General features: G+C 37.4%; 1 protein-coding gene across 1 annotated transcript; it reads left to right on the top strand.

Moving 5' to 3' along the window:
- The first annotated feature begins 505 nt into the window (after window positions 1-505).
- On the top strand, window positions 506-16,756 carry LOC117399218 (transmembrane inner ear expressed protein-like). Its single transcript, XM_033998268.3, has 4 exons — window positions 506-775; window positions 8,740-8,860; window positions 14,399-14,548; window positions 15,050-16,756. The coding sequence occupies exons 1-4, from the start codon at window positions 668-670 to the stop codon at window positions 15,154-15,156; spliced, it is 486 nt and encodes a 161-aa protein (XP_033854159.1). The 5' UTR covers window positions 506-667; the 3' UTR covers window positions 15,157-16,756.
- Window positions 16,757-25,440: the final 8,684 nt, after the last annotated feature.

Below are 25,440 nucleotides of genomic sequence, written 5' to 3'. Positions count from 1 at the left end.
ATAATAACAAACAATTAAATATCGAATCACAATTTGAAAAGCGATTCTCCAAATGTAAGTGGGGTACAGATGCATGGATAGACAGACAGACTGACAACCCACATATATCTCCAGAATCTGATGTTCTCAAGAAGTTTTGCTGCATAATCTAACATATTCTGCCCTAACATCCATCCCTTTTATGAAGAATTTGCAGTGATTGTCGAGTTGAGGTAAAATCTTTAAAATATACAGTATATCTTACTTTGATATAGACATTATTAATTCCAAAATTGCCCATTGCCTCACACACAAAATGTCACATTAATAAATAACTTAAGCTGAAGGAGCAACTACAATTTTCTAAATAAAAAAAAATAAAATACTTTGCTTTCTCCTCGACTGGCTTTTGTCTCTGCGATTGTACTCCCAGACCCTGTGTAATCGCTCTCATTTTCCCTGCAGCATTGGGTGTAAGTGACACTAGTGCTTATTAATTAATTGCCCCTGAGAGACCAGTCCTGGGGCTGTGACCAGTGGTGTGGAAAGGCAGTCGACTACAGGGGGAGTAAAGCACCGCAACAGATGCTAGGGGTGCTGTCAGCGGCTAGCTGGCTATCAATCACCTGGGCCATTCTGGTCCTCCCAATTGCGGAGAGCAAGAAAGGGATAGGGGATAGAAGAGAAGATGGCGTGGGACCTGCAGCCTTGCTCATTCCTTTCTCTGCTAGGGACGATATCCGTGTTGTTGTCTCTCTACATGTCCATTGTTGTTCCACAGATCCTGGACCCTGAGGTAAGTGCAGGCTGATCATCTTTCTCAGGCTTTCCAGAATTGTGTTGTCAGGTTACCCATAACACTACAGTGACTGGGCTCTCAATGTCTGGCAGGGCTCTGTGAATTTAAGGTGGTATGTCAGGATCACATTGTATAGAACAAAACTGCAAACAAACAATGTGGGTAGTTTCTTGCATGGTTTAAAGCGTAGACCACATGTGGTTTGCATGTATTAAAATAACACTTCTGGGGAATTATTTAAAATGTAAAGTAAGGGAGATCAATTCAGCTGGCTTTGAAACCAGTCCCAGTATAATGATTGGGTTTGTTATAGTGAAAAAAATGCCAGCTCCAATTAAAGTGTAATTCCATTTGGTAACTGACACTTAAACAGCATTGCTAAAAAAAATAAATAAATACAAGGAACCATTGCAATGTGCCTTTAAATTCTGTGTGACACCTGAGCTTGTATAAGATATCAAATACAGGCAAATACATAAAACATATTTTACACCCTAATAGGTGTATCTTTAATGAATGAATTAATTCATATCTGGCCACAGACCGTTTTCAAAAACAGGGGAAAGGAATTACTGGTTGACAAAAACTGTTTGTATTTGTTAAATGTGTATGAAAAGCAGTAATACCAAAAACAATGCAAACTTGTATACTTTTTCTTATTGATTTAATAGTGTAAAGGGTCAAACATTTTAACCTGTAGAATAATAAGAAAAAAAACAGCCAGACGAGCTGTGATAGTTTGTATGATTGGGGTTTGTAACTTTGCGGTTCTATTTAATATAAATGTAATAATTATGAAACAAATAAAAAATGCAAGTAAAAAAGTGGTTGTTTTTACTTCATTATTAATCCTGTATAGAGTGAATGAATAAGGCAGTACAGTTAAATAAGAAGAAACTGGCATGCTTACACTATATAGCATCAAATTAAAAATGGTCAAATCACCCTCAAATGTCTGCATATTAAACATAAACCATGGTTGGGTGTCAGCCACATTGTGTCCCGAGGAACAGGCCATTGTCCTAAACACGGGGAAGGTCACTCTTAACTGGGGAGATCTCTCTCCTGTGGCTGGGAATAAACAAATCATGTACATTCTATCTTATGTTACTGCCTACTTGCTAATAAAGCTGCTAGTTGTGTTGAAAGTCCTTCTTATAGCGGTCCTACTCTGTGCTACGAACATCTTTAAACTGGCGCCCAGTAATAAACTCACATCTCAGCCCATTGAATTTAAGAATAAATCCCTGTGGCAATGTGCCCCGCCCCTGTGTGTATTTTTGTGTTTTATGTTGTATGTAGTGTGTTAATGTTGGTGTATTGTAGTTGGTACACAGGATATAATGCGGGTAATGAGCACGAGTGTTTAAAATGTATAATTGTATTTAGGCATGGGGATTGCACTTCACTTCACGTGCATTTAAAGTATTTAATAATATGTGAGCACAGGATTGCACAGAATGAGTTCACATGCTGGGATTCAAGTGAATAATTAATTAGTATTTGAATCCTGGCACAACAGTATATATAGATGCACGTTTTACTCACTCTAGGTTGTATGTTCAGAGCGAATGAATGGGAGAGAGTGAGAAGAGAAAAATAATAATAGTGAGCAATTGCTACGTCGTGCTGGAGGACCAGCACAGTACGTGTTTGTTTAGTGTTCGTCCCTGTTTGTTATTGTTTGTTCGTTTTGTTTGTCTGTTTATTTTGGCCGCAAGTGCCGTGTCCTGTTTTCTGTTTTGTTCAAACCTTTTATTTACAATAAACCAGCGCAAGCAAGCGCATTTACCATTTCATCCATCCTGTCTGTGTTGTTCATTTCCTGGTTCTGACATCACCACTCAGCCAGCCTTGTGACAATCCCTTATAAATTACCAAATGTTAAATACAAGATCAAAATCGCTATATTCATATTGAAATGTCTCATAGTTTCTAAACCTTTTGTTTAAACGTTATCAATGTCAACAATATGGTGGTGGATACCTCGTGTTTATCTTGTCACCTTTTTATTATTTTGTAATCCATATACAATCTGTTTCAAAGCTCTTTTCAAAATGTCCGCTCTAGTGCACTGGCGGTGTAAGGATTATTGCCCGCATTGTCAAACAGGTAACGGCAATAACGATCCATGTGGTGTGAAACAGAAAAGCAAGAGCACTTGTTGTTTTTATTTTTAAATCGTTTTTCCTGCAGTGATTTAGAGGACAGATCTCAAACCCCAGTGCACTAGAGTGGCCATTTTGAAAAGAGTTTTGAAACAGACTTTAAAGTTCTAAGTGTAAAAAGTTGTCAGGATGTTAACAATGAAAAGAGAAATTGCAGGTACATTATTTAAGCAGTTGTAGGAACATTTGTGGGGACGTATAACGCTATATTTTTCGGAACCCCGCTACTGACTCTTTAAGAAGAAGTGTCTTGTGGGAAGATCAGCTGCTAAGAGGTACAAGTATCAGGGTATAGTTATTATAAGTACTTATTATTTCTATTTACTATACATTTGATTTAATGAGTTATTAAAAAAATAATCTTAATAAAATACAGTTTTATATTCATGAAACTTTTCTAGACTGTTTTAGCTGCTTTATCAGTTTCATAAATAAAAATAACAACATTACAAAAAGGAATGTTATGTCCTGGGTCCTAAAATGTAAATAAATACATTACAGAACCATAAAATAAAATACTGCATTCAAATTACCTTAGTATCTGTTTGATGTTTAGTGTCTCCTATGAAATTATATTGCCTGTTCCACCCAAGTCTCATTGAGTTATGAAATAAGCAAGAAAAAAAATCAATGTTAATCCATTTCTGATATCATAACAGAAATGGTTCTGGTTCCTGTTTCTGGTAAATTATAAAAACATTACAAATGAAACAAAGGATTATTGGATTTAAAGATTACAATTGGGTTATTTAAACAAAACAAAACAAAAATCCTGTATCAAAATTGTATTGTGCTGAGAATCTTTGTGACACACAGGCAAGGATAAAATGTTTTTTATACACACAAGAAGGTAGGGGGTCAATCCTAGTAGGATGGTAAAGTTTATATAATCAGGTATTTACCACAAACAATTAGCAGCAATTTCAGCAGCAGCAAAAAATAAAAGCAAATTTCCAAATAGAAGTAAAAATACTAATGATACTAATGAATAATCAATAAATATTTGATATATCAGAATATATCAAATAAACCACCACAATTACATCCATGAAATTAAGACCAACAAAACCACAACCGTACAAAGTGCAAACTTTGCTAATACTTTTTAACTATACTGTATGTAACTATACAATTACAGCATGCAATAAGCAACAAATAATAAACACTAAGCAATAGATCCCTTGACTCTTTATTACAACAGGCTGTGCGGGTTGTGGCTATGGCTAAATAATTAGTTAAAGATATATTCAAATTGCCTAGACTGGTCAGCTGCTACTCCCAGGTCCTACAATTTAATTCAATCATAAAAATAAAAAGAAACAATGTTCCTGTTTGCCATCTCCCACTTGGTAGGGACCCAGCCTTTTTAACATATTCAGGTGAGGATCTTCAGGTATACATTTGCTGGGTTGGGGGATGGGAATGGGGAATCAGAGGGGCCGTCCTAAAAACAAAAACATCAATAATGCAAACAAGCGTGATGACAACCCTTTACATATCCATGGTTTCTGCTGGAACCGTGTATTTCCCATATGTTCCTTATGCAGGCTTGGGTAAAATACTTTGGTAAATGTATTTCAATACAAAATACAATTGCATTTGGAAAATACAATTTAAAATTACAAAATACCTTTAATATAACAAACCAACATTTTCATAGGCCACCCTGAAAATGTCTGTCAATAAAGGTACCAAAAAATTGAACAATGAACACGTTTCAAGCTGCATTAATCAAACATGCAGTGGGTCCATGTTTCCACCAGGGCACCCAATATCTAACACTGCAGAACTAACCTTTGGCAGCAATCATAGCTCAGGCCCTGTTACTAAAACTAGCCACTATATTTTGATAGATATCTGGTGAAATATTATGCCAGTTCTTTTTCAGAGCATTTTAAATTTTAGCAAGGGTTGGTGGTCTGATGATTCTGGCCCTAAGATGACATTTCAAAACGTGCCAGAGTGGTTTGATGAAGTTCAAACTCTGGGCCTGCAACTGCACATTTTAAACACTATTGTCCCATGAACACACTCATATCACTTTGAAAATCAACCCAATATTCTTTAAGAGGTATACACCACTGACAAAGAACATTTTATTTTCAGCATACGATTTTTGAACGTTTCAAATTGTTTTTTTTGACCAGTTCAGACCTAAACTGCAGTACTTGACTGGTGTTTGTAAAACTGCTTTTTGCAGGGGTGTGCAATTCGTATCGCCTGACGCTCGGGACAACGTCGGACAAGTAGTTTCTATTTATTTATTTTTCCTATGTTCGTTCTGTTGCTAGAAAGCCACGCAAGTTTCTGAAAACTGAATTGCGGTAGTATAGCACTGTGGCAAAGTGCCCCCCCTGTGTGTGTTATATGTTACGTGTTGTGTGTAAATGTTGGTGTATAGGCATTGGTACACGGGATATAAGCGGTCTGTGTTTCACGTGTGTGTAAATTGTATATTTGTATTTAGGCACGGGGATGGCACATCACATCACGTGCAAGTAAAAAGTAATATGTGAGCACGGGGAATTGCACTTTAATTAATTCACGTGCAGTTGTACCGAGATTCCAATTGAATGATTGACTAGCAATCGAATCTCGGTACAACTGCATAAAAGCTGCATGTTTTCACTCACTGGGGGTTGGTGTTCGGTGAGTGGAGAACGGGTTAGGAGACGGAGGGTATTTAAAAGTAATAATAGTAAAAGAAGCTCACCGTGTTTGTCTGTGTAGTTCGTTTTGTCTGTCTGTTTATTTTGGCGTGTAGTGCCGTGTCCTGTTTTGTGTTCTGTTTGGTAAACCTTTTTATTTTGTTAATAAACGCTGAGTGCAGCCATTGCACTCAGCTCAGCATCACCACCGTCTCTGTCTGTGTGTTTCTCTCTCTGGTCTGAGTTCCTCCCTGCAGCCATTCTTGTCACACGCACTTACACACAAACATTTTTTTTAAGTGTTTACACCACCACCCCGATCACTTCTGATTGGCTAGCTGTGGAAGAAGCTTACCTTCTATTGGTTACAAAGAAACCCAGAAATGGCTGACTGAGAGCCTCTGTCAAGGCACATTTAAACTTAAGGTATTATTTACATTTTTTGTAAATTAGCAAATAAGTGATACTGCTTTATAATACATGAACCTGGCAATCTAGTAAAAAAAAAAACCAAACAAACAAAAAAAAACACCACAGTTGCTAAGGTATTAGTGGATTAGAAAAAATCTTGTTTCATATCTGTGATGCAACAAACTAAAAACTATTTTTATATATGAATAACTCCCAAGTATTTCTTATTATAGTTGTACTCTTTATATGTTACTTAAATGTACCAGCAAATGAGTTCCAAATTGCACTGAAAGGAACATTTCCTTAAAGTATGTTATACATTTGTTGAGCTGAGGTGGGTTCACAGGGAACAACTATAATAATATATCTTTCTTCACAATCTTTTGTTCTCTGTTTTCAATAAAAGTATACAATTTTAAAAACGCTGTTTTGTACACATTTTATAGAGAAGATCGTTGTTATGGAGGACTATATTTATAGAACGTTCATTTTAGAGTGCTTATGTGGCAGGATATGTGGAAAAAAAAACCTAATAATTCAGTTAAAATCAATACAAATTATAGTTAATTGTGCTATAACATTCATGGGGTTTCCATGCAAGTTTTTTTTAACTCGAGACATTTACACGAGAAAAATGTCTTGTGTAAAATGCTTTTTTGGGTTTCCATTCGCTCAGTTTATTTTACGAGTAAACTGGGCTTTTCACTCGACGTCATGCAAATGAATGGGAAAGGTGGAGATTGATATGTAAATTAACTATGCGTAATGTACTGCTGTAATGCTGTTTTTGTAATGCTGTTTTTGAAGATTACTAGTGATATTTTGTGAAAATGTGGTTTCCATGCGCAGAGAATTGTTAAACGAGTGAATCTAAGCTGCTGTAATAAAGCAAAATACCCTGTGCCTGCTTGGTTAATAATGTGCTTTACTGCTCTTGACCAAATTGTTTTTCAATCTGAGGAGGCTCGTGCTGTCAGAGACGCTCTTTCTTTTAAGTTGTGTTGGATTTACTGTTGTGTTAAATATTAATGATGCAAACAAATAAAACACAATCAATGTGTTCATTTGCAATTTTATTTGGTCAGTTCTGAGAGGGCATCAACAACTTGGATGTTGTTACGCTGTTTTGGGCGATCGAGCTGGCTTATGACATCCAGTTCACAAACTATATTTATTAACGTGGAGGGCAGACACGCTGGGATCAAAAAAAGGACGGGAATTAATTCAGTTAAGCAGCTCACTTGCTCTTCGTGTTTAACTTTAGCGCAGTTTTTACAGCAAGGGTATTCTCAAACAGCTATTTTAATACTATAACAAATGCATAACACAGTTCGTGGTAAGTGGTTTTATACAGAACTGTAAACCCACAAGATATATACAACATGGCAGACCAGACGCAGCAAAAAAACGGGCATTACCAGGCATTATACGACAGTTTGGTTGTAATAGCGCCCTTGACTTCGTTTCGGGCCCCCTCTGTGTTGGGTCTTATTGTTTACTTAACCCTCAATTTCTATAATTTTGCCTACTTTTAATTTAGTATAGTAACCTACATATGGCAAATATTATTCTGGAACCATTAATATGATTGCTGATTGTTTAGTAATTAATGAAGGGAGTGCTATTTGGCTTTGTTGAAGACAGTGCATGTATTAGGTTTGGAGAAAATTCTGTCGGGATACGTGGATATTTGATGGGAAAAGGGGACAGTTCTGGTCAAACCAGAATGTCTTGTCACCCTAGGTTTATTGTATTTTCAGTTACAGATTGCAGTTCTTTAAACTTTATTCTCATCCAAAGCATACTTTAATCTAGAAAATGATTATAAACTCTCTTCAAATGAATAGGGCCCTGAGTCTCTTATACATGATAAATTACAACTGAATACAACAGAAAATATGACCCTTTGGCATATCCCTGACTTTAAACACTCTGCTTAGCTGCACACTAAATTAATACATACAAACTCTAACAAGGAGAAGCATACTTGAGCTCTTTTGAGTGAAACAAAATGAATCCACTGTGTTGACATAATAAGATGAAACAGCCAACATCCATTAATGCCACAGTCATTAACATACTGTGGAGTATTATAAAATATGTACATTATTTGTGAATTACAGAACATATTTCAAGAATACCTTGTGAGTGCGGGGGTCCAGCTACTGTATTTAACCTGTAAACTTCTTTGAAATGTGGTATATTGCGTACCTTTTTCTTCTTTTTTGCTACATAGCCCTTTATGATTGAAAGACTCATTGTCAGTGGTTTCTTTTTTTCTTTCTTTTTTTTTTTTTTAAATATGACTCAGAATTGCTAGCAGTAGTACTAATAGTACTTTCAAATTTTAAGGTCAAGGGTACCAGAGAATGGAAAGACAGTTATATAACCATTGCTTACTCAAAATATTTGTTTTGATGAAGTACATTTTTTCCTTATCTTGATTTATAATCACATACCAGCCGTAATCAATGGAGACAGTACTAATCAGGGCCCACTTGTAACACTTTCCCTTTGATTATGTGTGAGAATTACTCTTTTTAAAATGTTTACAAAAATGGGTCAGCCAGGGTGTAAAGATGTAAAAATGGCTAACGACACAATTGGGGCAAAGGATTTATGAAATAATTGTGTTAGCAACGATCACTTTCAAGTTGAATTTGTTGCACAGTTACAGTAAAAGTCTTGACTCAATCTGATAATTAATAACTATGATTTCTCTCTTTCTTTTCAGTTTGGAACAACAAGCCCTCCAAAGAAGAAACCAGACCCAGTTACATCAGAGACTGTTGTTTTCTGGGGACTTCGGTTATGGCAAGTCATTGGAGTTTTTTCAATGTTCGTTTTGGCAGTTAGTAAGTCACTTTTTTTTTTTTAACAATTTCTTATGTAAAACTACTTTTTTTGTACAGTAGTTTTGATCCGTATATTTTCATACTCAGTATAAATGAATGACTAATCCTGAATCCGAAGCAATCGATATGAATTAGTCTTACAAAACTTGTTAGGATTTTGTGAATGGCAGAACAGCTTCCCTTTTGATGATTTAGCTTCAATATTAAGAAAAAAAACAAACAAACATAAATAATAGGGCTGTGTGGCAGGTTGTCTGTAAGGATGACACTAGACCAAGAAGTAGCACTCAGAAACACAAGTAGTGCAGAGCAAAACTGCGCTGCTGCGCTTGTATTTATTAAATTAAATAACACAAAACAAAAGGGCACAAGGGCCAAAATAAACCAAAACAAAATAAACACAAACACAATAAACAAATCGAGCAACTTTCCAAAAATACACAAGTAGAATTTGTTTGTTTTTTCTTCCCCAAACAGACAAAGGATTTCTCCTGTACTCTCCAGATCTCTATCACAGACAAAGGATTTCTCCTGGCTTCTATAGTATGTCCAAAAAAAACAATAGCAAAATCATAATAATAATAGAAACAAATTATATATATATATATATATATATATATATATATATATATATATATATATATATATATATATAGTACAGTATCTCCCATATGGTATTTATAATCCACATTTGTATTGCCCACGTGCAGTATCTTACACTTTTCTCTATTAAATGTCATTTGCCATGTGTCTGCCCAGTTCTAAACGATGTCTAGATCATTTTGAACATCCTTTGCTGTTGCAACAGTGTTTGCCACTCCTCCTATTTTTGTGTCATCTGCAAATTGAACAAGTTTGCTTAATATACCAGAATCTAAGTCATTAATGTAGATTAGGAATAGCAGAGGACCTAATACTGATTCCTGTGGTACTCTACTGGTTACCTTGCTCCATTTTGAGGTTTCTCCTCTAATCGGTACGTTCTGTTTTCTACATGTTAACTACTCCCTAATCTCATGTGCATGCATTTCCTTGAATCCCTACTGCGTTCACTTTGAGAATTAATCTTTTATGCGGGACTTTGTCAAAAGCTTTCTGGGAATCTAAATAAACCATGTCATATGCTTTGCAGTTATCCATTGTCAATGTTGCATCCTCAAAGAAATCAGGCAGGTTAGTTAGACACGATCTCCCTTTCCTAAAACCATGCTGCTAATTTTCCATTTTGGATCTTATTATAGTTTACATAAGTTTACATATAATAGAAGTCAGGCTTATTGATCTGTAGTTACCTGGTTCGGTTTTGTCTCCCTTTTTGTGGATCAGTATTAGGTTTGCAATTTTTCAGTCTGTCGGTACAACCCCTGTGTCAAGAGACTGTTGCATGATCTTGGTTAGTGGTTTGTAAATAACTTCTTTCATTTCTTTGAGTACTATTGGGAGGATCTCATCCGGCCCAGGGGATTTGTTTATTTTAAGAGCTCCTAGTCCCTTTAACACTTCTGCCTCTGTTATGCTATGTGGGGCATGTTGTCCATATCCTCCTTTGCAAAAACTTGTGAAAAGTAATCATTTAATATATTTGCTATTTTTTTCTCTTTGTCTATAATTTTGTCATTTGTATCTCTTAGACATTTAACCTCCTCTTTGAATGTTATCTTGCTGTTATAATATTGGAACAACTTTTTGGAATTGGTTTTAGCCCCCTTGGCAATGTTCATTTCTATCTCTCTCTTGGCCTTTCTAACTTCCTTTTTGACTTATGCTTGGAGTTCCAAGTACTCTTTCTGTGTTTTGTTTCTGGTCCCTTTTAAACGCTCTGTAAAATGCCTTTTTTCGCTGAATATTTTTTTTAATTGATCTATTAAACCATTTTGGCAATTTTGTTTTAGATTTAGATTTATCTACTTTTGGGATGTAACTGTTTTGCGCCTCTAGTGCTACATTAAAAAAACTATCCTTTTTCTGTGGATGTTTTCTCTATTTTACTCCAATCTACTTCTGTTAGTCTCTGTTTTATTCCTTCATAGTTTCCCTTCCTAAAATTGTAAACCTTAGCTTTAGTCATTACTTTTGGGGGTTTAAAAATCACTTCAAATGAGACCATGTTGTGGTCTGTGTTTGCCAATGGTTTTCTGACCTCTGTTATAGTTATTCTGTCTTTGTTATTTGAAAAGACTAAATCAAGGCATGCCTCCCCTCTAGTCGGTGCCTTGACAGTTTGCGTTAGGAAGCAGTCATGTGTAATTTCCACCATTTCAATTTCGTCTGTCGTGCTCCCCACCAGGTTTTCCCATTTTATATGGGGGAAGTTGAAATCCCCCATTAATATGGCTTTTCCATTGCTGCACACATTTCTAATGCCATTGTATAACAGATTATTTTGCTTGGTGCCTGAATTTGGCGGTCTATAGCATGCCCCTATTATTATGTCCTTTGAATTTCTGTCCATTATTCTGACACATATTGATTCTGCATTGTTTTTTTCTTCCAGATTTAACACCTGGGCTTCAAGACTATTTTTGATGTATAGCGCTACCCCTCCACCTCTTTTATCCTGCTTGTCTTTCCTATACAGTGTATACCCACTAATATTATATTTGTCTCCATCACTCTCGGATAACCAAGTTTCTGTAACACCTATCACATTGTAGTTACTTGTTAATGCAGTAGCTTGAAGTTCTAACATTTTGTTTCTGATACTTCTAGCATTTAGATAAATACATTTAATGGCTGTCTTATCTGAGTTGTTGCCCTTGTTTTGATGTAGTCTCCCTTCTGTTTTTTTGTTGATTTCTCCCCCCTTCCTTTCTAGTTTAAATGCTTCTGAACTTCCTCGAGGATCCTTTCTCCGAGTAGATTGGTTCCCTTTTTATTTAAGTGCAGTCCGTCCCGCCTATATAGATAGTCCTTGTTGCAGAATGTAGTCCAATGTTCAAGGAAGGTGAAGCCTTACTGTGTGCACCACGATTTCAGCCACGCGTTTAGATTAATTATTTCCAGTTGTCCGTATGCTCCTTTGCAAGGTGCCGGCAGTATCCCAGAAAATACCACAGTTTTGGTATTTTGGCCTTTACCGTTAACGGAATGCATTATAATACATTCTTCTTCTTCTTCTTCCTCTTCTTCTTCTTCTTCTTCTTCTTCTTCTTCTTCTTCTTATTATTTTATTGAACTAATATGAAATCACGGATACATCATTTATAACATATTTAAAAGTACAATAATTGCAAACAGCATCCATGTACCTGTAATTTTAGGCAACTTGAAAACTGAACAGAAGTCTCCTTGGCTTACCGGTATCTTAACCGTTTAGCTGCCACTCGCTGAAGCTGATTTTACAGGAAATATACAGATTCTAGTTAGAATCTAGTTATTATTAATAATAATAATAATAATAATAATAATAATAATAATAATAATAATAATAATAAAAAATTGCGATGACCCATACTATTTTTAACGGTAAAGCAGGAGCCTGAGAGATAACAATTATTAACAAATGTATTATGCTTGATAATAAACAAGGTCCCTGTCCGGGCCAGGACCACGCCACGTAAAATAACAAATGCCAAATCTCAATGAGACGGCTGTATTAAGCAAATTAATATTTGCAAAATATTCCTTATTTTAAATTGATGTCTTCTTGTCAAAATGATACACCAAAGGTTATTGGCTACTGTGCCAATTACGTTGTGAATAAGAAGCGATTACAAGTGAATACATTGTCATGACAAGCCACTAATGTAAAATGACTAGACACCAACGTAGGAAATACGTAGCTTGTGTCATTTTTTTAGAACACGTACCGATTAAAATTGGTACACGTAGTCATTTCTGTACTCTGATTGGTCCAAATGAGTACTTGTAGCGAATTTTTGAAATATGTACTACACAACGCGTTTTTGACCCAGATGGCCTTCCATAGCAGACCTGGTAGGTGACGTAATCACACACAAAGACATAATCCCGATATATGCTCCTTGCAAAGGAATCGACTCTTTTGTACAGCGGTATCGGCGCTATGCTTTAGTGTGAGAGGTCCCTGGTTCGTACCCGCCCTCCGCCTGTGTGTGGATTGCTGCGCCCTGTATGATGCGCCTGCCTGCGGGAACTGAGGTTCGCTATGTGTCAGAAGTGGGATGCAGGTACCCCGGCACGCACTCGTCAGACTGTAGCCTGGTGAGCAAGTCCTGGGCGGACTTGAGGCTGGCAGGGGAGAGTGTAGTGTGCACTGGGGAAGACAGCAGCAGGACTGGTAGGTGGCGTAATCACACACGAAGACATAAGCCTGATATACGCTCCTTGCAAAGGAGCCGGCTCTTTTGTAGTGGTATTAGCTCTATGCTTTAGTGCGAGAGGTTCCGGGTTCGCGCCAGCCCTCCACTTGTGTGTGGATTGCCTTGCCCTGTGTGATGCGCCTGCCTGCGGGTACTGAGGTTCGCTATACTATTTTAAACAAAAAACAAACCTGTCTCCTGGATGTCCTTGGAATGGCAACTCAAGTTGCATGGGGGCAGCAGTGTGGAGTAGTGGTTAGAGCTCTGGACTCTTGACTGCAGGGTGGTGGGTTCAATCACAGGTGGGGGTACTTTACCTAGATTGATCCAGTAAAAACCCAACTGTATAAATGGGTAATTGTATTTAAAAATAATATGATATCTTGTAACAATTGTAAGTCGCCCTGGATAAGGGCGTCTGCTAAGAAATAAATAATAATAATAATAATGACAGATAACACCTGCGAAGGTGTGTGTTAACACTGCACAAGACATACATTTGTTTTCTTTGGAACAATGTGCTGGGAGCTACCGGGAGTCAGACACTTTATATTGCATTATTCTAAAACAGTTATTCCAGAATTTGTTGAATTAGTGGAACTAGTGGAACCCCAATGAAAATGAAATATATTTTATAATATATTAATTTAAATATCTTATCATATATTTCATAAAGTATGTGTTGTAATATATTTAATATATTTTGCCATTTACAAATTATTGCCATTTTCATATCTTTTAATTTGGAAAAATAGATTGTGAAATATAAGGCAATAAATATGAGAATATATTTTGCCATTTATATATATATATATTGTGTTTTAATATATTGTTAAATATATGCAAATGTATGCTATAGATATACTTACAATATACTGTGAAATATATACATGTATACTGTAGCAAAGCAGGGTACTTTAAAAGCACCTTGTCATGTTATACCCAGGACAGACACACTGGGTTTAATCACTAGAATGGCGTTTATTCAGAAACAGACTGCAACTAACACACAACAGCTCACCAAGTAGAAACATCCACTCTGGCTTTACTGACTGCATGAGCCACTCCCCCACTCCTGCAGACCCTACCACTGCTAGTTTGTGCTGTAAAATAACTCCCCTGACATTAGTCAGTCTGTACGACCTATTTGTTTTGCGTTACACTAACATGATCGCTTAATCAAGTGCATATTTTGTGTAGGTTGTAAGTAATTAAGAGTTTTAAAAATGTAAAATTACAATTTGCTTTTTTTCTTTAGTAATCACATTGTGTTGCATCTTCAAATGTCGAATCCCAAGAACGAAAAAGGAGATTGAGGCACGCTTTGCACAGCGACAAGCAGCTAAAAAGTACGCCGACACACTGGAAACAGTACCTCCGCTAAACGAACTGACAGACATACCTGGAGGTAAGACAGTCCTGTTACTTTAAGATAACCGAAAATAAAGTTTATTCTGCAACACACCTTGAGGAATTTATCTTTAGTATTTGAAAAAAGATATTCAAAACAATGACCGGACATTGCATCTTCAGGAACTAGAACTGGCAAAGCCACAGGGTCAACAAGGACACAAATACAGAAATATACATTCACTTTAGATTTATTATGATTGAGTGTACAAGAAAACCAACTCAGGATAAATACAAAAATACAGAGTAATATAATAAATACCAGCCGCCATTAAATGCAATCTTTCTGTCCATCTTTGACGCATATGCATGCTAGAATCTTCAAATGCCCAGTTCCATTTTTGATACAGCTGCCAAAGCATCAAGTAGCAGACAAGTACCTTTAAATATTATTTCACAGTATCAACTCAAATGTGCAATTCTGCACTGACCCACGCCTTCGCTCTGTCTCTTTCATTCTCTCTCTGTCTCTCTCTTATTTTCTTTTTCTGGATGGCAGGCTCCTCTGATTCTGCCTCCCTTCCGACCATCTCTGGTCAGGTCCAGTCGAGGAGCAGCAACCCTCTTCCTGTAGTGAAAGAGGAGGATGAGATGGCTCTTCACTGAAACTATGGGCTGGGCTGCTTTTCTTCTGTTCCTCCCTCTTCTGCTCCCTGACTCTTCTTCTTACAGGCAGTGGCTGCTAGGAAGACTTTTTATTTGGAAGCACAAAGGGGGAAATAGAGGGTTTCCTGTTTATGTTTCAGAAACTGCAGATGGAGTGTAATTTCATTTTTTTAAATAAACAATGGTACATTTTAGCAACATTTTTTTTTTATCAGTAGTGTAAATGGTTTTATTGATATGCTGAGAAGTGTCTTTGGTAATGTTAACCAAGCTATTGGGCCCAATTCATAAAGCTTAATCTTGTGTGCTATTGTGGCAATGTGCTCCACCCCTGTGTGCATTTCTGTGTTGTATGTTGCGTGTGGTGTGTTAATGTTGGTGTATAGATATGGCTGCACGGGATATAAATGGGTGTGTGCAGCACGAGTTATTTAAAATGTATAATTGTATTTAGGCACGGGATTGCACATCACTTCACGTGCATTTAAAGTATTTAATATGTGAGCACGAGGTTGCACATAATTAATTCACGTGCTGGGATTCAAGTGAATAATTAATTGGTAGTTGAATCCCGGCACAACAGTATATATAGATGCACGTTTTACTCACTCGGGTTTGTGTGTTCGGTGAGTGGAGAACGGGTGTGGAGAAGGAGGTAAAATAAAATATAACAAAAAGAATAATAATAATAACTGTTTGACTCACCGTGTTTGTTTGTCTGTCCGTCCACCATTTTGTTTAAGTGTTAGTCCGTTTTTGTTTATCTGTTTTATTTGGCGTAAAGTGCCGTGTCCTGTCTTCTGTTTGTTTAAACCTTTTATTTATAATAAACCGCGCAACAGCGCTTTCATCATTTCACCTCATTTGTCCTGTCTCTGTGTATTCATTTCCTGGATCTGACGGCACCACTCAGCCAGCCGTGTGACAGCTATTTACATATTGTGTCTAGGAACTTAGTTTCATAATTCATGAAACTGTTATAGACTGTTGTTAAATAAGCTGATTACAGCCTTGAACGGTTTATGAATACCAAACTGTATTTTATCAATAAAAAGAAAACCAGACACTTAATATCGCATGAGATATAGTTTGGGGAAAAGGGTCCATTCTAAGATTATAACACAACATATATTGACAAAAGCTTCCCTTTGAAATTAATGTTTACAATTGTTTTTAGTAAAACTGGATTTCTTAGAATTCAGATTTTAAAGTGTTTGTGATTGATTGTAGTGTCGCTAATTTATACGTAGCCAGCACACCTGCCTGTTCAACCAGCATACGGGGTATGTTTTGGAGACTTTGTTTGGTACACTTTTAAAACACTTACCTGAGCCCCAAGAAAACTATTAAACCCTAACGTTGGGAGTATACTTCTGAAAATGAGCATGTTTGAGGAAGGCTTTCTATTGTAAATGTGTGATACTGGGTGTCATGTATTAGACCTTGTGGGCCATTGATAATAAATATATATGAATCCCATCCCTTTTCTGACTACATACATACATACATACATAATATCAGGTCCATAAGATTATTTGTTAGTCTGGTTTGCAGTGTAATAGAATATAATCTATGAAGACCAGACACCATTAAATGCATTTTTCCCATCTTTTTGTTTGTAATTGCCTCTTTACAGCCACTTTTTAAAGCAATTTTGAAGAAACTCAGAATTAGTAGGCAATCATTTTTGCAATCAAATAAATGAGGTTTAAAATATTTAAAATTAGGTATTGTGCAGTATTGCTATTGCTTTTACATGCTATTATATTTGCATATATTATTGTAAATGTTTAGCAATTATCTGTTTATTGTCAACACAACAGTCAGCAAGTCCCTTATCCCAACTAACCATTCAGCTCAATAAGAGTTGTTTGTATTTGGAGCTGTTCTTGTTATATATGGTTTCATATTGGGGTTTTAATCGTGGGTGTTGATCGATTTAAAAAATCATTGATCAATTAATCTAGTCTACCCACGTGCTGTAGCAAAAAGCAGTGCGTGATAAAGAAATCTAGAAAAATGGCAGAGAGTACTTCAAAAGATGATGGCAAACGGGTTACAGAGAGATATACCTAACATTGAGCTAAGATTGAGCTAAGTAGGGTACATCTCTGGGGTCTTCAAGTGGGCACCTTCCATCCTTGGTGTTTCATCGACTAGCGCACGACACCTCAAGAGGGCTCGACAGTGATTCTGGCATCCCAGCATCACCCCCCTCCGTCCCTCACTCAACTCAGCCCAGCTTACCACCCGTACATCAGCATTGCTTTCTTTCTATTGTGCTTGAGCTCCCCAGTAAGAATCTTTCCCTCTCAACCACAGCCAGTTGCTGCTCCTTTCTGCTGCTTCAGATAAGTACTTCACTGTGTGACGCAACTGTTGGCCACTGAACCAGACATTTGAGAAACTGGGTTGTAGAGTGTGCCACAAATCCTCGACAACCCACTTCCACAGGGTAAACCCGAACTCTCCATCCTCGCTGTTCCGCTTCAGTGGCTAGTTTAACATACCGAAGTTTATTCTTCTCATACGCCTCATCCACAGCATATTCCCATGGCACTGTTAACTCTACCAAGTGAACAAGGCGTGCTGATCCAGACCACAAGACAATGTCTGGTCGAAGGTTAGTGGTGGCACTCTCAGGTGGAAAAATAAGCCATTGACCAACATCTGCCAGCATTTTCCAGTCTAGCATTTTCCATTTGTCCTGGGCGAGGCTTGGTTTTAACACCTTTTGTTGGTGGTTGCTCTCCTGGACAGAGGAATATTGTCTTTTGTGTGTAATGCTTTGATGGAACTGCTGGCAACTTATTGGTCATGATACGCTTGTCTTCCAATGCTATGGCCAAACATGGCAGTACCTGGTCATGGCGCCAAGTAAACTGTCCTTGGCTAAGACCCATCTTACAGCCTGTCAAAATGTGCCTTAATGTTGCAGGTGATGAACACAAAGGACATGAGGGATCCTCATCCACCTAGAGGTTTATATTCTATGGTGTTGGGAGAACATTATAGGTTGATCTGATGAGGAAACTGATCCTGCTCTGTTCCATTGTCCATAGGTCTCGTCAGCCGATCTTGCGTTGTTCCATACTCTCCCATCTCATCCATTCTCCCTGCTTGTCCTGGGAAACGACCTTTACGCACCTTATCCTCTCCTCCTGCTTTTGCACCTCGTTGACAATTCCTCCGTTGAGCTGGGGCTGCCTTGTGTTCATGTAAGAGGAGCTGAACTCAACCAAAACCCCCTCTTCCATGCTGAACGTGCCCCATGATATCACCAATTCGAAGGGCATCCTTTGCATCTTCCACAGCTTTCTTTGCCACCCACTTTCTTCCAGTTTTCAACACAGGTGCTGCCTCCCTTACGCATTTGTCACATGACTCTACTAATGTCATTTCCAGTCGGACCTTGGGACACTTAAACTCCTCGGTTAGGGAGGAGACTGGTAGCTGCAGTATTCCTTTACCATACAGTTCCACTCTGCTGAGGCAGTGTGGAACTCCCAACCATTTCCTGACGTATGAACTGATTAAAGCTTCCAGCTTCTCTACTGTTGTCAAAGAAACCTCGTACACAGTCAATGGCCACAGCAACCTCGGCAATAGACCAAACTGAAAACACCAGAGTTTTAGTTTGCCTGGTAGAGTGCTGCTGTCTATGTTCTTCAACCCTTCCACTGCTTGTTGTCTAACTTCTCCCACACAAACTGTGTCCTTTAGATCCCCGTCGTACTATCTCCCAAGACTCTTCACTGGCTTCTCAGACACTGTTGGTATTGCCTCACCATTAATGAAGAACATTTTATCTACTACTTTATCTTTAATTATAGAGATGCTCCTTGATTTAGTGGGCTTGAATTGCATTCATGCCCATTCAATGTTATTGGTTAATTTGCCCAATAACAGATTAGTGCAGGCTACTGTTGTAGTAATGGTTGTCATGTCATCCATGTATGCTCAAATTGGTGGTAGTCATATTCTAGAAGCCAAGCGCTCTCCTCCCACTACCCATTTTGATACCCAAATAATTACTTCCATTGCCATGGTAAAAGCCAGTGGAGAAATGGTGCATCCTGCCATTATTCCAACTTCTAGGCATTGCCATGTAGTGCTGAATTCTGAAGTTGAAAAACTAAATTGCAAATCTCCAAAGGAGGCCTTCACTAAATTTGTTATTGTCATCGGTACATTGAAAAAATCAAATGCTGCCCAAAGAAGTTCATGTGGCACTGAACCATATACATTAGCCAAATCCAGGAATGTCACATGGAGCTCCTTCCTCTCCCTTTTACCTGATTGAATGTGTTGCATACTAGGAAACCTGGAATGCCCGCTTTTTGTACTGGTGTCAATGAAGCAGTTCTTTAATAGGTAAGTTGACAATCTATGAGCAATAATGCTGAAGAAAATCTTGCCTTCTATGTTTAATAGGGAAATAGGGCGAAACTGACTGATGCTTGTAGAATCTTTTCCTTTAGGTATAAAGACTCCACCTGCTCGGCGCCATGCTGTTGGTACAACCTGTTTTTCCATATCACTTTCATCAATTTCCACAGGATTATTAGAACTCCTCAAGCACTCTTGTACACTCTGTACAGAACTCCATTAGGCCCTGGAGATGATGACGCCCTTGCTTTTCACAGCTCGCTCTACTTCTTTCCACTTAGGTGAACAGTTCTTCATTTGGTATTCTGGTGGATTGATAGGTGGGATGTCTGAAGGAATTGACATAGGCTCCTGCCTTTTTGAATCTGTATGTGTTTCCTACAAATATCTCTCCAGCTCAAACTTAGATGCTTTTAGTGTGCCATTTTTCTCACTGGTGAATAACTTCTTTACAAATTTGAATCAGTCTTTATAAAAGTTAGTTCTCGCAAGCTCCTTCTTTTTGTAGCATTTCCGTAGGTGCTCAGTTCTGCGCAATGTTGCATGCTCATCTTTTATGACCCTTTGTAACAGATTGAGTCCCTCCTTCTGACTTTCTTCTGCTCTTCTCCATTGCTTCTTCAGCTGTCTCCTTTCTCTAACTAAGCGTTCAATCTCCTGCTACCATCTAGACTTTCCAGGAATAGTTTGTACTTTTTCCTTCCTTTTTTCAAATCTCTCGCTTCCATACGCGTAAATGATGTCCCCAAATTTATCCAGCTTCTTTTCAACTGGTCCACTTAACTTTTCCAACACAAAACAGAGGTCCGTGTTTACTGTGTCCCATGCAGTTTTCTCACAAGCTCTTGGCCATTTAACTCCAGGCTTGTGCCCGTTGAGGTTCATTTCTCTCTTATGCTGGTTTGTCTGACCGGGTTCACAAGGATCATTAGGTTCATCACCAGCTGTATCCATGCAAGTCCTCTGCACGTCTATGACAGGGGTGCTGATATCCTGCAAACTGTGGTTTGCTTCCTGTCGCTGGATTTCATTCGACTGACTTGACTGACTTTGTAAGAAGTACTGATCAATGCAAGGCCCTTGTCCCTTCTCCCTCAAGCATTTCATTCTCCCTTGATGAATCTTCAAACCCCTGACCATTGTTGCCTTGCTCCAGCCGCAGACACAAACCTGGAGCTCCATGTCTTTGCTTGAACTAGTCTTTTGTGAAGTACTCTCCTCTCATATCCGTTGTTAACCATGTTGTCCAACGTTGAGTTATCTTCCGCCCCCGCTCTCACAGACTCTAGGGGTATATTTCTCTTTAATATTGATTTAAATTCAACACTTTTCACTATATATCCAAGCATCTTGTTGGCCTTTTTTTTAGCTTCTCCACATTGTCTACATGACATTTCTGAGTCAACATAAACGCCTAGGTCTTTTTCATCGATTCCTTCTTCAATTTCAGTATCTCCCATGTGATATTTATAATGCACATTTTTATTGCCTGCGTGCAGTACCTTACACTTTTCTCTATTAAATGTCATTCATTTACCATGTGTCTGCCCAGTTCTGAATGCTGTCTAGATAGTTTTGAATTACCTTTGCTACTGCAGCAGTGTTTGCCACTCCTCCTATTTTTGTGTCATCTGCAAATTGAACAAGTTTGCTTACTATACCAGAATCGAAGTCATTAATGTAGATTAGGAATAGCAGAGGACCTAATACTGATCCCTGTGGTACACCACTGGTTATCTTGCTCCATTTTGAAGTTTCTCCTCTAATCAGTACTTTCTGTTTTCTACATGTTAACCACTCCTTAATCCATGTGCATGCATTTCCTTAAATCCCTACTGTGTTCACTTTGAGAATTAATCTTATGCGTGACTTTGTCAAAAGCTTTCTGGGAATCTAAATAAACCATGTCATATGCTTTACAGTTATCCATTGTCGATGTTGCATCCTCAAAAAAATCAGGCAGGTTAGTTAGACATGATCTCCCTTTCCTAAAACCATGCTGACTGTCTCCCAGGATACTGTTACCATATAGGTAATTTTCCATGTTGGATCTTATTATAGTTTCCATAAGTTTACATATCCATATTGCATATTCATAATGAAGATGAATATGGAAATAAAATATTAAAGATAGAGAAAGATGGTAATTGCTTTTTTAGGTGTTTGAGTTTTGTATGAAACACGATATGATCATAGATTTGTAAGGGGGAATATTAATGAACACATGAGCAGAAATGAAAATAGATACAAACGTTACCTTTCATCTTAACTCAATGTGTAGTTCAAAGTTATACATAGGACTACTTTATTTGGCGTAAGGATATTTAATAAAAAACACGGATCATTTTTTGCCTTAAACTTGATTTTTTTTGTCTTCAAATCCACTGTTTTACAATAAGGCCCTTTAGGGCGTCCGTATTAGTTGAGTATACAGACTTCTCGGAGGTTGAAGGCACGTGACATATATCAACAATATGTAAAGAATGGCAGAGAATAAGAAATTACAATTAAATGTTTAATCCGTATTTGACAAGCAATTCACTCAGCATGACAAAATGTAAATGTATGAACACCTCAATATTTCCCCAGAAGATGATACTCTCAATAGCTTAAGCCAATCAAAGTCAATACCAAGTTTCATGATCATTGAATAGGCTGTTCTCCAGATATAAGGACACATTGACATCGGTACGCCTCCATCATTTCCCCATGGATAATAAGACTATAGTCAATACTCTCATTTTTTTTGTTAGTTAAGTTTGTGAAGTAAGTGAATATTAATTACAGTTTAACTAAATTGTAATTAGTCGCACTTAAAGAGTAAGTACTGTAGCAGGGTCTGAAAAATATAGCGTTACACGTCCCCACGTGTTGCTACAACTGTTTAAATAATGTACCTGTAATTTTTCTTTTCATTGTTAACATCCTGACAACTTTTTACACTTAGAACTTTAAAGTCTGTTTCAAAGCTCTTTTCAAAATGTTCACTCTAGAACATTGACCGTGTATGTATTATTGCCCACAGGATTATTGTCAAACAGGTAACACTGCAATAACGATCCATGTTGTGGTATGAAACAGAAAAGCCAGAACACTTATGTTTTTGCAGTGATTCAGAGGACAGATCTCAAACCCCAGTGCACTAGAGCAGACATTTTGAAAAGAGTTTTAAAACAGACTTTAAAGTTATGTGTAAAAAGTTGTCAGGATGTTGACAATGTAATGGACATGTAACGCTACATTTTTCGGAACCCCACTACTTACTCTTTAAAGCACCTGCAGGAGAGCTCAGGCAGGAGAATTGATAAATGTGAATAATTATTGGGGCAGCAGTGTGGAGTAGTGGTTAGGGCTCTGGACTCTTGACCGGAGGACTGTGGGTTCAGTCCCAGGTGGGGGGCACTGCTGCTGTACCCTTGAGCAAGGTACTTTACCTAGATTGCTCCAGTAAAAACCCAACTGTATAAATGGGTAATTGTATGTAAAAAATAATGTAATTGTATGTAAAAATAATGTGATATCTTGTAACAATTGTAAGTCGCCCTGGATAAGGGCGCCTGCTAAGAAATAAAAAATAATAATAATAATAAAAATAAAGCAAAGAAACAGGCTTAAAATATTGACATAATAAATCACTCACAGTGAAATGGTGGGTAAAATTTAAGACAAAAAAAAATCACTGTAAGTTGAAGGGCCTTCAATGTAAAGTCGTAACTTATATTGGTATGCACCCCACTGGCAACCCTATATGTCTGACTGATTTTGAATACAGTACCACTTTCTTTAAGGGGCTCTTGAAATAAGACTAAAGACTACATGATTTGTGAACTAGTAAACATTTTTTAAAGATAGTGAATATGGTGTTACTGTTTAGGGTAAAACTGTCCTTAAGGAAATATATATTAAATCGGATGTTATCCTTACAGTACCATTCTTGGAAGTATTGTTGTTCCACAGCATTGCTATTTTTAAAGCTTTATACACTCGTGTTTCAATGATAATAAATATATTATAACATTTTCTAAAAATTCTAGAAATCGAAAAGGTTGCATTTGTTTTTGACTGTAGTGCCAAGGGTCTCTGTTGAACACACAGTGTACTACTCTCTTGATAGCAGTCTGTGATTAGGACAGCTAAGGTTATTGTTCTCATAAATCATTTTAACTAGAACATACATTTGAATCAATATTAGATGGCACTGAGTACGGTAAACATCTACTATAAGAAAGTGTGAAAAATGACATATTAAGGAGTTGCATTTACTACAAATAGTTTCTAATGGACATGGCAGCAGAACTCATAACTGACAGATATTGAGTAATTAATGGCTTATAAAAGAGCTTGATTGACAGGTGATTCCAAATCAGAGACTGGACAAATTACAGATATTTCACAAACAATCTGAATGAATGCAGTCTAAGCGCAGTTGTGGCTGGAAGAGCATTTTAAGTGACTGACAATAATGGGTTGTCACAAGTAAGAGGAAGAAAACCACTAGCTATGTGTCAGATGATTTAAAGAGGAATGTAACTGTACCCCTGAACATTTTTTCAAGAGAATTCTGCATGGCAGAATTTTACTATATGTGGAACTGTGTTTCATTACTGTCACAATCCCAGGAATTAAGACCTAGATATAAGAGATTAACATCATGTCTGTTCTCAAAAACAACTTTCTAGTAAATAGGATCATCAATAGTAGATCTAATACTCTTGAATGCACTACGTACATTTTAATAAAGTAATTCTAATTACTAGATTTCTGCAGGTTTGTTTGAAAAGCTCAGTGCTTTCTGTGATTTCTGTCTTTTCTTTGATGCAGCCAGTAATAAGTGGATGGTGCATTACAGATGTCAAATCATTTTTGTCATCTCTGTTCTTCTATATTCCTGAAAACTACTGGATTTAATCCGTTTCGCTGCTGACACTAGACACCAGCAGTTTACACAGGGGGCCCTATTTTTGTACGTGACTGAATTGACAGTTTTTTTTTTTTTTTTCTAGGCAGGTGTAGTCAGGGCTGGTATAGCCCTTATTTTTGTAAATGACTATGTTTTTAATTAGGGGTTTAAGCATCCAAATCACAAGTCTAGATTACTAAATTCTCTGTTACAGGTAATGTTGGATTTAGATGTGTCAATGTAGGTGTAATGTTCGAAACCTGTAGTCACCAACATGCTCATTGATGGGGCAGAATATCAATAAGGATGGTAATGAGCACATGGGGCTCAGAATCGCCTAAGTTTAGTTCTTTAGGCATATGTAATGGTCAGTTGCGTTTCTGAAAAATGGTGATACTTTATTTTTACACGCCTCTGCTGAGCAATTAAAAAAATTGGATCGTCTATTGAACAAAGCAGCCAGATTTGTATTCAAATGCCACCCTCAATCCCATCACTGCCAGTTACTGGCTTCTTTAAATTGGATGTCACTTAATTGTAGAAGGCAATTGCACTGGGTCATTTTTGTATGTAAAACTATAATAGGTTTGTTGCTACAGGTAAATATACCGAAGCCTAGTTTATGATCTAGTCTTGCACTTATTTATCAAGTGCCTTAGAGAAGGTCCTGGGTTGGCCTGTCAGCATTTAGCTATAGTGCCCCTATGGCATGGTATACTGAACCAGAGTATCCGGGATATGATATAGCATCAAATAAATAACCCAAATGTATCAAAGAACAATGACTAAGATTACATTCATTTTAATGAGTAGGTTAAAAGAATTATCGAAGTGTAAATGTTTCTGATCCCAGATTGAATGTATGATGAGATTGTCTTTTAGGGATGTGAAATTACTGCTGTCTGTTTCTGGTCATCTTGCAAGGACACTTGTAACAGAGGCTCCGGTCTCAATGGAGTTTTTTTCTGGTTAAAGAATGAATAATTAAATAAATA

Source organism: Acipenser ruthenus, chromosome 4, assembly GCF_902713425.1.
Source record: "Acipenser ruthenus chromosome 4, fAciRut3.2 maternal haplotype, whole genome shotgun sequence".
Lineage (NCBI taxonomy): Eukaryota > Metazoa > Chordata > Actinopteri > Acipenseriformes > Acipenseridae > Acipenser > Acipenser ruthenus.
Note: the sequence above shows the minus strand (reverse complement) of the source record. Positions and strands in the feature narration are given on the sequence as shown.

What these genes read in the sequence shown, in the direction of transcription:
- LOC117399218 (XM_033998268.3), top strand. Translation starts at nt 668, where the DNA reads ATGGCGTGGGACCTGCAGCCTTGCTCATTCCTTTCTCTGCTAGGGACG. An exon ending in CACAGATCCTGGACCCTGAG is followed by an intron (nt 776 to 8,739) that starts GTAAGTGCAGGC and finishes CTTTCTTTTCAG; the next exon opens with TTTGGAACAACAAGCCCTCC. An exon ending in ACTGACAGACATACCTGGAG is followed by an intron (nt 14,549 to 15,049) that starts GTAAGACAGTCC and finishes TCTGGATGGCAG; the next exon opens with GCTCCTCTGATTCTGCCTCC.